Source organism: Varanus komodoensis, unplaced genomic scaffold (genome assembly GCF_004798865.1).
Source record: "Varanus komodoensis strain SLA01 unplaced genomic scaffold, ASM479886v1 scaffold8, whole genome shotgun sequence".
Classification (NCBI taxonomy): Eukaryota; Metazoa; Chordata; class Lepidosauria; order Squamata; family Varanidae; genus Varanus; species Varanus komodoensis.
The window spans coordinates 23,434,744-23,448,092 of record NW_025336481.1 but is presented as its reverse complement, the minus strand read 5'-3'; the positions used below and the strand labels follow the sequence as shown (position 1 = coordinate 23,448,092).

At 36.6% G+C, this 13,349-nt stretch overlaps 1 protein-coding gene and 1 long non-coding RNA gene across 5 annotated transcripts in view; one reads left to right on the top strand and one right to left on the bottom strand.

The window, feature by feature from the left end:
- LOC123036360 overlaps positions 1-13,349 on the top strand; it is a 39,637-nt gene that overhangs the window by 23,729 nt on the left and 2,559 nt on the right. The window lies entirely within an intron of this gene.
- NTN4 (netrin 4) overlaps positions 4,299-13,349 on the bottom strand; it is a 76,528-nt gene continuing 67,477 nt past the window's right edge. For all 4 annotated transcript variants that reach the window (XM_044455546.1, XM_044455547.1, XM_044455544.1 and 1 more), the window contains exons 8-10: positions 11,004-11,072; positions 7,922-8,092; positions 4,299-6,217 (exon numbers count right to left, since the gene is read on the bottom strand). In XM_044455546.1, coding sequence (XP_044311481.1) covers positions 6,084-6,217; positions 7,922-8,092; positions 11,004-11,072 — 374 coding nt within the window. In that variant the 3' untranslated portion in view covers positions 4,299-6,083. The remainder of the gene's footprint in view (positions 6,218-7,921; positions 8,093-11,003; positions 11,073-13,349) is intronic.

The following is a 13,349-nucleotide window of genomic DNA, read 5'->3' as shown; positions in this document are numbered from 1 at the left end:
CGCCCCGAGGCTTCGGCGAATGGGGCGGCATAGAAATGTTTTAATAAATAAATAAATAAATTTGCTTCCCAAAAAGGCAAAGATGGATTTCTCATCTGTGGCTTCTTTTCTGTGAATGATAAAAGAAATGTGGTGTTGGCCACTTCTTATCCAGTACAGCAGGTACCGGATTACAAACCAGTTCCATTCCTGAGAATATGGAAGTTTGTCTTTAAGTCGAATTTGTATGTAAGTTGGGTCACAGACAGTCAGTCCTCCAAATTTGTGGGGGTTAGGGGCAGAGGACCCCCATAAATCTAGAAAAAACACAAATATCTCTAGCAACCCTCAAAAAATACACCAGTGTCTCCTCTTGGCAGCAAGAAATGTTGGAGAGATTTTTCTCTCTGGATGTTCAGCACAAAGCTGGCAATAGCCTGTTGTTCAAGTGGACTTAAGGGGTAGGGCCACGATGCACAGCATCAGCCCATTACCCGGTTGAAGTTCTCATGTATTGACACAAATGTGTGAACAGAAGTATAGTATTGGTGGCTCAGAAGGGAAAGTTCTGCAGTTAGGGCCTGGTTCAAGTCTCCTAATTCTCTGCTTAGGCCCAGGGGCAAAGTGTCCAAAGTTTGCATGGAATAAGCCTCTTTGAATAGTGAAACCTTAAATAAAGGTTGAGTCATGATAGCCTGATACTGAGTACCTGCCTCCAGAGCTCTAATATATTTTATCTTCAGTATAATCCTAGGTTCTTGTGTCATTATGATCTACTTTTCCTTACTCTGTTGCACATCACATTATGTTATTGCTGGTGGCAGAGGAACATATACATTGCAAAAAGACAATGGGAATCTCAAATTCCAGCTGTCCCCCTTTTTAGCAAAAGCCACATGATCTTTCTCTAGTTTATGCTTTAAAAATGTAATAAATATTTTTCATTTATTTTTCATACTGCTGTTTGTACCCCAGTTTCCTTCCAGAAGGGAGCCCAAAATGAAACAGAAAAGCATACAAAATAAATATATTTGAATCAAAGCACCAAATGGAACACTCCAAAAGCTTATCCAACAAAATACAATATTTATAAGAATTAAGACAATGTTTTCCTACATTCTAAACATTTACATAAAGATGAGAGCATCATAAAACATAGGACATCTACTTTGTCAAACAGCTACTCTCAGATGTCTCCACTCCAGCAGCCAATGTAAAAATATTACACACCAAAACATTGTAATTTTTATTTGTAGATATTAAAAGCTTATTATTAGCACCAGCCACATATTTGTAGGCGGGGCACTTGAGACATAATACTAGATTCCTTACCCTTCTACATTTCACTGTACCCAAACTTCCTAAGCAACAGCCTACGAGGAACTCACCCACGTATCCACTCCCCTTCACCTGCCTTGCTCTCATGCTTTCTCTCAATATTTACCTATTGCTTTTCTCCTCTCCATTTCTGCACTGTCAGTTTTTGTTGGAAACATGATACTGGACTAAAAAAGATCCAGGTCTGATTCGACAGGGCATTTGTTAAAACCTACTGGGTGAGCCAGGAGTAGAAATAGTCCTTGCTGGAGTTGCAAGGAAGAGGAGGTAGGAGGATGTGAGAGGGAAAATGATGCTATGAAAGTGTCTTAAGGCAACACTTAGCAACTATTTCACCTAATCTGCATGAAGGCCTGAAAACATAAAATCAGCTGCATTGGAGGGAGGGGTGAGGGCCTCTCCATTACCTCAGCTGGGATCCACTGCCTTTGGGCTCGTCCCACAGTTCCCAGAACTGTTCTGTGCAGTGGCCAAGTTATTTCTTTTCCGTCCCGGTCCCTTTTCTGTTTCATATTATGTCTGTTCAATTGTAGCTCATTATTTTTATTCTTGAATAAATGCTATATAGACAAGCAGGTTAAAAAAGGCATTGCAAAGAAGGCATTGAATCAATGGCTGCTTTAAATGATTCTTGTCATTAAAAGTGTGCAGAGGCTGACATGCTTAACCAGATGTAGCAAAGAAAGGGAACTTCTAAAAGGGAAACAGACAACAATGGGCAACATTGAAGAAAATACACTGCTTGAGTGGATGGCTGAACATCCCCCATCAGGATCCAAGGTACCATGGCCCGGCAGAAACAGGATGATGGTGAGAAGCACCAACAGGAAATGTTCTGTATTAAAGATGCTGCTTGGGGAATAGATCACCTTGAGATGGGGAAGGCATGATATGACTAATTTCCAGACTCAAGAAATAGTGGGAGAGTGAATATTTTCCTAGGGCTCCAATGTAACTACAAAAACAAGGTCTGCCAGATTGTTTTCATGTGTAATCATTTGCAGTAAACACTAGATTATGCATTATTTCTACATGCCTTGAAGTTTTTCCATATATAGGATATTTCCAGAAATATTTTTCTTGCTTGTTTTTCTCTCTCTAGCCCTGCCCTCCCTCAGATTAGTGAGGGACATTCATAAATATTTTTGTTACTGAACTGTGGGAAAGGAGCTGTGAGCTGCTTTGACCTTTCTGTAACGTTATTTTGGAACTCACTGCCATTGAAAATAAAATAAACAAGAAAATACAGAAACCTTGGGGACCAGCACATTATCAATAAGCCAGTTCTGCAAGGTACTAAGAAATGGTTGCTAGAAAGGGTTGAGGAAGGCTTTTTTAAGCAAAGCAAAACAAAACACTTCCCTGTTGTTATGGAAGCAGATAACCTACCTAAAAATATAGACTGTATTTCCAAAATTACTGGGTTGATGCCACAGCTAGCTCTGTTTTTAGGCACTTTGTAGTACCAGATGTTATAGCATTTTCAGCGATGTGAAGATTTAACCCACAGTAATTCTGTTAAAATACAGCCTTATAATTATTAGTGTAATACCTTTATTAGGCCAACCAAAAGGTCACAAAAATTATGCACGTTTCCACGATCTCATGATCTCTTCATCAGGTGCCAAGGTTTATAAAAGGTGGGGAGAGGTTTGGTGGGGTCTGTGCAGCCTGGAAGGGAGTAACATTGAATGTTTAAGTCCTTCTCCTCTGCCACTGTACTTGTCTGTTCACATCCATCATCCATGCCTGTCTCATTGCACTTTGGCACCAACTGAGTAGGAAACAAACAAAAAAGTCTTAAACCGGCTCCCAGTTATTGAAAAACTTAGTCCTTGCACCTATTCTTCTGACATCTTTACCAGTCTTCATGCAAACGGCAAACAAAAGAAAAACCTGAATGAACTAGGGAAGTGAATCACTTACTCCCAACCCCATTTGAACATTTCCTTTCCATAGAAAATGTATAGCCATTTTCTGAATTTCTAGATCAGAGTCTAACCTATATCATTTGCACTTTAAAAAAAGAATTTATTTGGTTGGTTAATTATGATGCAATTACTGTATAGTATGGATAGTGTCTTATGAGTTTCATACAACTTAACTACAACTTTCTACTCCTGCATTGCAGTTTTTAGGGTTAGATTGTGTCTATAGCTCTGTGTCTTTGAATTTGGTCCTGTTGTCAATTAGCACATTCCCTTAGGAGTTATTAATACGCTCATGGGAATCATGTTCATACCACTTGTTGAAATTTTTAAATAATCATGTCACATGCCCCTTGACAAAGTCAAAGAGGTTGTTATTGATGCCTCACAGAATATTAAAACAGAAAAGCTTATGTTGTTAAGCTTATCCAAATGAGAGCAAGACATCTAGCTGGAAAGAGAGAGCATATATTTTATTTCATGCTGTTAGGGAACTCTTTCAGCGCTAACTGTTCTGTTATGGAAAGCTTCTCCTCACATGTGATATTTGAGAATTAATTAAACTTTTTCAGGTAAACACACTGAAAATGTGGCAATCCCTTTTCACAGAAGTAACTAAGTGTGGTTTTCCAAAATTTCCTTTATCATTACACTGATAATATTTGTAACAAGACCAATATATGTGGCAGGACTTAGCTATGTGAATCAAACATGCCAAGGCTTTTTCCTCAGACTTGTGTGAATTTAACAATTTAGGGAGTACAGAGGCTTCAGGTAGTAACTTTGAAATAATTTGAAAGATAACAAAATAGTGGGGAGGAGCTGTGTTATTCCTTGTCATGTTATAGGCACTAACAAACAGATTCATAATACTTGGGCAACTACATTCCAAGTCGTTTGAACTGGACTGTATGTGTGAAGTGTGTGGAAAGAATGCCATTTTTCTGAACAAACAAACTGCAGTTCTAGTTTCAGGAAAAAGTATAATGTTGCCTAGTGTTTTATCTGTTAGTATGGGGCACGATATTGTAAATTGTAAATTCATAATACAAATCAATTTAAATATAGTATATTTATTATGTACATAACATACAAAAACATTTGAAAACAGCATCATTTTTGTGAATCCACAGGAACACAATAGACTATACACATACAATCCATGGACCAATGTGACATCTTGTTTGTTTTAAATGACATTGTAGTGCTTCCTTATTTTTCATATATATCTATACACACACCCCATATTTCTGTGCTAGTTTAAAGATATATTAACAGAAGTGCACAATCTAGTGATGAAAATGGCATAGTTCTTGATATATCCCATAAATGTACACTAGTTTGGATAAGTATGCATTGCTTGTAGAAACATAAGAAAACAAACTTACTGTTCAAGTTTAAATACTATAAAACAAAGGCTAAGTCCAGCATAAGTTATGAACAACTCCATCACATTTCAAAATTTTAAGATTTTTGTAGTTTATATAGTTCATCGCAGCTGATATCCACAGAATTAAATTATTAGTCTGAAATTAGGGTTTCAGTGCAAATATTTTCATTTTTCAAAAATTACTTAGCTTTTTGGAGTGGCCAGTGCCAGATGAAAGAAACATCTTTTATCCATTTTTGGAGTGCTCCTGTGCTAATATTATTTTTTCTTGTGCCATCTTTTTCTTTGTGGTCTCTGTGCATTATACTTATGGGTTCTGCACTTGTAGGTAGCCTGTTTTCCAGAATAAGAATGTTCACACTGGAATGGGCCAGACAGTTAAAGTGCTTTATGTAATTAAATACTTAAGTGTGTGTAATGCATCTTAGGTGTGTTAATGGAACCAGTCTTTCCTTAAAACCAAATTTATGATGAAAGGAGAAGTTCTATTTTCATGAAAGCTGACTTAAAAGCTGGAAAATAAACTCTAGCTTTAACAAATTTTGATTGTTTTAACTGGATAATTTGATCCAGCATCTTTACCTGCTGGAAATGAAAATTCTATGAAACATTTTTAAAGAATGTCACACAGAGGGATTGGGGCTTGTTTTACTGATAAAGGTATGACATAACTAGGCTTTACAGCTTGGGTCTGATCGAATTTAGTCACACTGAGATCAATGGGACATAAGTTTCCAGTGGAGTTTTCCCATTAATATATGTGTAGTGTCCATGCCTGTAATATTCTACTGACTTCACTGATTTGCTTGAAGATTTACACTGAAACAAACTCTGATAGTCATTTTGTCCAACAGTGGTCTACACACATCCTTTTGCAGGAAATGAAAATGGAGGTTTTAACTTTCAAATAATTCAAGTGGTGCAAGTCCCACATACCTCAGTATGGGCCAATAAAGCACTTATAAAACTGGTCACCAAATCACTATTGACTATTAATACCTAATTTAAGGTATTATAAACCATGTTTTCTGACTCAGTGGTCCTTACTTCCAAGCAGAACAGGTTGGCTCAATATAGAGAAGACCTATGAATGAAGTTCTGTTTACAAAGACGCTTTCCCACAACGAACTGATGAATGGTGGGAAAGTGGAATGGGAGAGACTCCAGAAGAGCAGCTGCATTCGCTGATTGCTGGATATATTACACATTCTGAATTCAATTGCACATGCAAGTGAGGCTGCTGGAGGAATCCCCAATTCTTGAATGGGAGTTTCTCTCACAAACACTGTTTCTTCATAGGCCTAACAATTAGGACAAATGTGTCTAGAATCAAGGTGAAAGGTGGTAAATCTTGACACACATTTGGCACTATTCCCTTACATTCCAGTTTTCATATTTAGAAATCTTCTTTCTATTAACTTTGCATAAAGATGCCATATTTGGCATTTTCAGCTACATTCTTTTAAAATCTCCAAGACTTTTTTCCCCAGAGCTGGTTTCCACCGCTGAACAAAACTTTTCATATTGACTATCAGTTTACCATCTTGAACATCTTCATATCCAGCAACTAGGTATTTCAAACCTGCAAACAAAATAGGAATATATTTATTGGGTTAGTAACACATTCATGACCTTGGAACTGTCTGTAGTATCATTGCAAATGTAACTTACAAAGAAATGCATTTGTTATTTCTCCAAGATATGCCACAAAAAATTCCACTTGAGAGAATTTTTAGATTACCTTTTAATTTTTAAAACTTGCTTTAAATAATTTGCATCTAAAAGTATGATAATAAAAGTTAACTAAAATGCTATATCCGGTTGTTCAATGCTACAAATATTTTTCAGAATTCCTAGAAAAGTTGCTTTTATATTTGTGAGGCCATTTCCTAGTCCAGTGTGTTTTAATTATGTGTTTTTAGCTTTTATATTCTGCCCTTTTCCCAAGACTTATTGAGTGGTATATTTAAGTACTGTGCCATAGCAACCCTGTAAAAATAGGTTGAGAAATCAAGACTGGTTAACATTAATTTCATGGGAGCAGATTCATGTGATACAGCAACAAATCATGGGATAATTAACCCATGATTTGCCATGGCACTTGCTGGGTGTTTTCTGTGGGCATTTTGAATAATCAACCCCTGATAGGATCAATTAGGGGTTCCTACATTGTGTCCAGTAGGTTAATCATGGATTAAATAACTCAGAGTTATTGTGCAGTTAGTAATTAGTTTGACTGAGTGTTGTTTTACCCATGATTTACCTATAGTGTCTGGGTTTGGATATCATGTAGCAACCCCTGATCAGTCTGACAGAGAGGTGGATATTCAGAGCACATTCAACACCCACTACAGCAAATCATGGATTAATAAATCCCACTCTGGTTACACAGGGGCTTGAATTCTCGTATAACTCAAAATGAAGCTATATTTTAGTAGTTGACCTCTTTTATGCTTAATAGTCTATATTAAGCATATTAGTCTATATTAAAGCATGATAGGATTTTATTTGTGGTATGTTCCACATTTTTTAATAACATGATCTAGTTGTAATATTACAACTGCAAAAATGATCACATCTGGGAAAATGCTTGGCAACAAATTTTGTGTTGTAATTTTTGAGTTATTTTCCTGGGGAAGCCATTTCACAAGAGAGAGACACAGCTGGTCATATATGAATATATATATATATATATATATATATATATATATATATTGTGTGTGAGGATCAGATTATACAAGTTTGGCTTTTTCTTTTTTTCAGTGTCTGTATATGTTGCTTTATTAGACATGCAAAGCAAATACAGAGAGGAGTGCCTTTAATTTCCCTGCTTTCATTATCTCATATCTCTAATTTAAACTCAGTTAAGGAATGAAGTCTAACGGTATGAAACTTTGAGAAAAGATTCAAATTGACCATTTTTGGGGGGAAAGCTTAAACATGAAGATTATGCATGATTTAATAGGTCCAAAGTGAAGCTAAAATCGAAAGGATCGTTTAGCATAAAATTAAATTACTTTAATTGGTAAGAACAATGATTGGCAGCTCAGTTTCCTGAAGTATTCATATGTTTTTAATTATACTCCCAGTATGTGGAAGAAAATGGAAATGTTTGCATAAAAGGCAATTTTTTAAAAAGGCAAGAGTATATGATAGGATGAAATGTAATTTAATTTAATTGTGTTTATGAACTACAAAACTAACTGGGCTGCAGAAAAGTAGTGAAGTGTAAACACAAAATTGGTATTGAACCAATAGAGTCATGTTTTTCATGACAAATACATACCAGGATTAAGTATTGGGCAAGTACAACCTCTGTTAGTCCATGATTCTGGGTAAAGGATCCGTTTTCCTCGGAAAATCTTAAGCTTTGTAGATTTCAATACTTTTTGAATCTTCACATTAACCTCAGCATGGGAGCCTTTATCATGAGCAGACAAAATCTTTGCCTTCAACACTGTGGGAGGAAATTTCAGAAGAAATAATATATCTTTTGTGTTCATTTGTGTGCTGAGTGATAATGCAGAGTGCCAACAATACAGCCTTCTTGCACTTTCAGAATGAGTGTAGTTGTCTTACTGATAAAGCAATACCATATATTCATTGGACGCAAAGAGAACAGAACTAGATTTAATTGAATAGAAACTGTGCCAGTACCTCTACTTGATGAGCCTGTTCAGTCTCTGCCAAGGGCTGGGTGCAGGGAGATGCTCAGTGACCTGATTTTTAGGAAATATGGAACGTGCACACAGCTGCTTCTTCCTACTGGGATTACTGGGAACTACTGCTTACTCATAATTTGAAATCTTTGCACAAAACCACAAAATAAAGCAAAGCTTTCTTGTCACCTAGTCATGTTGTCTTATCTATTTAAAGTACTTATATTTTCTGGAAAGAGTAATAATCTTGCTATTCCAAACTAGCCTGTTTCTTAGTTTATAACTAAAACATTCCTGGATGTTTCTTTCTCCTCCTCCTCCCTACTTAAGCCATGCATGGATAGTTTTCAAGTTAGAAGCCTATCAGTAGTTCTCAAGTAAGCATATAATTGCTGCCACAATTGAAATAGTACTGTAAGTACTTTATATTGATGATATATAGTAAAAGAGATTTGTCACATAGTAACAAACACTGCTTAGCTAACAGAACATGCCTCACTGACAGAACCCAAATACTGCAAGATAAAACCTGGTGGAAAAATTGTGCACAGTAGACAAATCCAAAAGTAAAAGTTACTAATATTACTTAGAAGTCAGAAGACATGTTTTCTCTATAGGTAAAGTCTCAATCGTGTTTTGTTTTGTTTTGTTTGTTTGTTTTGTAGTTTTGTTAAAGTGGTGGATAAGTGCACCACTTAAAATTATGCCCCTTGGCACACACAATTGTACAGAAGCCTTATACAACCATAGGCTCACGCATAGGCTTCTTCCCTGTAGAAGTCCACAGAAGAACTTAAGTGTGCAGGGGAAGGGCCAAGGGAGTGCCCAGTGCTGTGAGTGGGGTCAGCTGCACAGGCCCCACTCCCCAGCAATTGTGTGGGCACCATTTCCAGGTACAATGCATCCACCTCAGTTCTGCTGGCTTTATACTGATGGGACCCATGTAGTGCTAGACCAGCACTAGAGGTAGGTCTGAATGGGTCTGCTGGCTTTATATTGTCAGAAGAAAAGCAGCCATCACTTCTTTATCCCAACAGGATCTGTTGCAATGTGAGATCCTTTTTACTTAGTACAATCTAAGAGTGTAATCTAGTTAAATTAAAAAACTCCATCTTAGGTCTATTAAAGAGATTGCTTTCATCATGTCCAGAAGCAACAGTCTCCCCCACTTTCCTGCCTAAATAAACAAACTCAAAGGTTTGTTTTAAGCTTGGAGATATAAAACTTTGACTCATCCTAATCATGTTAACATTACAGTGTTACATTTATGCAGAGGGGTGTATCCATAGGTGTGCAGTTCACCTGGTCACAGTCTTCTGTGCTATGATAAGATATCCTATGTTTCTATCTAAATTATAATGTTTTTTAAACTTGCATCTGTGTAAGTTAGAATGTGCACATTTGATGCAAAACATCTCTTTTTTGGTGATTCAAAAGTGGCCACCCTACCAGTCTGAAGGAGAAAGCCATACTTTCATAAAAAGCCAGCAGTTATTCAGCTGGCTGAAACACGACGGCCTCCTGCAATATTTTGGAGAGGGTGACAGTAAGTCAAGCTACTTCTCCAAGCTAGGCCCTGTCATACACAATGGCACCTCAGCTGAGGTGTGTGATACCAGCCCAAGGGCTTCTGGCCAGCTTACAATAAGCTTTACAATAAGCCTACTCTTATTTCTTAGTACATTATAAGCTATGTCCCAAGTAACAAGTGCAAGTGTTTTTGAAAGATGATAAAATTACATGAGTACTGTACAATACATTAATGATTAATCCAATACATTAATTAATTAATCAATCAAGTCTTTGAAAGAAAGCTTATGTTCCTTTGTGCTCTTACTATGATTATTCATGGCTGTGTGTCTTTTCCTGATATGGCCAGTGTATAATAAAGGGTATTTAAATAAATATACAAATAAAGTGTATTTAATTGTTTCATCAGCATGTCAAGAAAAGCATTACATGTAAAACTACCACCAGTTACAAAGTCCTGCCAGAAAAAGTTGGTAGTTCTAGCTCTTGCTAGAACACACAACAATCAAAATGCTCCATTAAACAGTTCTTATTAGCAGGAAACATTAGCCCTGTGTTATTTCAACCAAAGGGCTTTTCAATATAATGTTGAAAACTCCTTTCTAATATATTCTAGGTTGGTTATTTTCTGTAAGAGAGTTAGAATAGATGTGATTCTCAGAAACAGGAAATGAGGTGGAAAACCTGTTATTGTGTCATTCTGCTTCAGGCTTACCCTACTGAATTCTTCTTTATAAAGACAACCATCCCCAGGACAAACATACACACACACCATATAAAGAAAACTGGACATCAGTAGAGCCCCAAATGTTAGCAAATTCTGTGTGTGCATGTTTGTTTGTATTGAGACATATTCATTTGTGTGAATTTGCCAGCTGTAGTGGCACAACATGGTAATACACAGCTTTGCATGCAGAGGTGGACTATTTTGAGACAGCTGAGAATGAGTTTCCAGCATTGCTACTCCTGCCTCTCAACTCCACTCTATAACTTTTTGCTAGAGTTGTTTTGTACAACTTGCCTCAGTATTTCGGCTTAATACCAACGGCTCTTATAAATTGGCACAAGTGGCCTCACCTGACTTGTCATTTTTCCAATCAGAGCAGCTCTGCTGATATTTTTCACTAGCAATTGTGGAAATAATACAGTTGTTGAATAATATATATTATTTTAACTCACCATATGTATATTTCATGCCACAGAAGATCTTGGAATTTCGTAAAGCTTGGTCTTTACATTCACATTTTCCTATCAAAACACAAAAATGCCTCCATCTTTGAATTATCATTGATAATACTTGATAATTGATATCATTATCATTTGATGAACTCCTACAAGTACAAAGTATTTCATATAGATTTCACCACATGAATTTCATGGGGTGGTACCCAAAGGTGACATTCTATAAATTCAGATAGTGCTAGCAGAGCAAGTGCAAAGCACAATCACTTGCACAACTATAACTTTAGTTAGATTCTCCTTTTGTGTAGATTCAGAACTTGGTTTCCACTTGTGCAACATCATTTGCATGAATAAAATGACGCAGTTGGATACTGCCCATGGTCATCTAGATCCTAACCCTGGCTTTCAAGGAAACTAGATTCTTTTTGCATGATACATTGTGGTGAATGGATGGTGGTACACAAAGTATATTGCAAGTACTGAAAGGATCGGAATGGGTGTAATTGCTGATTTGAACCTGAACATTTATTTGAGATGTACATAAAATTTTGTTGGATTAAGAATTTATTTTGAGGTTTCTTAAATTCATACAGTGAATCTGATCAATGAACAGAAATAATTTCACAACAAAAAGTATTAACTGAACTCCTTTAAAATATCACATTAATGTATTGTAGGAAAGGGATCCCACGTATATTAACTTGATACATTTATAATGTCTGGAAGATCCTTTGCACATACATGTTTGCACAGAAAGTTTCCTCCAGGTCATTGGGAAGTCAGTGATCCTGGTTTCATGGGAAAAAACTATCCATTTATATAGCTGCATATTCACAGGCATTTTGAAAAGGTTTCCTGTCTATCACTTATTAATTACATATAGAAGATTTTTGAATTTGTAAAGCATTGCAATTTTCATGGTAATCATAGTAGAAAATTTAAAATATGCTATGCTGTGAATTTGCACTGCAATAAGTGAAGGGCAAATCAAGTGCACTAGCATGCCCACAAGTGGAGTACATATAAGATAATGCAGATGTTGTTTCAGATTTGTGAAGCAGAGGTAGCAGAGGCAAATCTAACTCCTTCCTCCCTAGCTTTCCAGGTACTAACTTACAGGCAACACAATAGCCTGCAGTGAGTGGAGGTTGTGCCAATGGCCCTTGCTGACAGTCTTCTTTGCAGTATGAGGAAGACCTTTTTATGCTACCTTCTTTTCTTCCTCAGTGTGGCAGTCCTGCAAAACTCATTGCTGACCATGAATCATTTCAAGTGTGAGCCTGTGAAATATTTTTCTTGTGGCACAAATGTTAAGTAAGCCAAAACAAACTGGCACTTTCGGGCTGCATATGTATTCACCTCCTTTGCTGTGAGATGCGTAAGTAAGCTGCGTTGCAAGCTACTGGTACAAAGGCATGTCATGAGCGGAGCTGACTGGAGCCGGGGGTCAGACTAGATGGCCTGGGAGGACCCTTCTGACTCGCTCTGTTTCTCTGTTTCTACTGCCTTCAGGAGTCACATATTGTAACTAGCTGAATGGAGTCTATTCAATCTCACCGCCACATGATCACAGATTGAATGCACCTGTTCCCAGAAGGAACCAGAGTTTGTTGGAGGGCATATCTAAACAAGCAGTATCATGAAAAAGAAAAAGTTATCAAAAGAGTTCTGGGTTAAAGTAATGCAGAAGCACCAATCAGGATTGTGCTATAAACTCCACCCTCCCAAATTGTGAACATCCCCTCAGCACCATTAAATCCAGTATTCCAGAATGAAAAGAGTTCAGAGAATTCAAAGAGAATAAATGTATTAGTATCTAAAAATAGCAGAATGCTCAATACCAACATTTTTCTTTCCTAAAATAAAGGATTAGGTTAAATATATTTGATGCAAGGTCTAGATCTGAAAGCAATCACTATATACAAAATCAGAAAGAGAAAACTAGAAGTTGCTATTTAGAGTTAGATAAATATAAAAATAAACATTTTCTGATGCAATTCATTTCACTGGGTTTATTCCAAAATTGACATTAAGGAAAATGTAACTTGAATCAAGCCACTACTTTTTAAATCTCCTTTGCAGATAATATGCAAGTGATACCTAGGGGTGCTTAAAACTTAATCTGAGAATGTTTTCAAGGAAAACAGATGGGTTTTTTTTCTTTTTTCTTTTCTTTTGGAAGCAGCAGTGCCCAATTAACAATTAACTGAGATTCACTTGATCATAATCAAGCATACTTTTAAGCAAAGTCACAAGACTTTGTTCAAAACTTTTAAGTCTTTTAAGAGCCAGCCCTTAAAGCCCCTTACATTTTGGTATATCGTAAGTCCAATTGCAAATTAT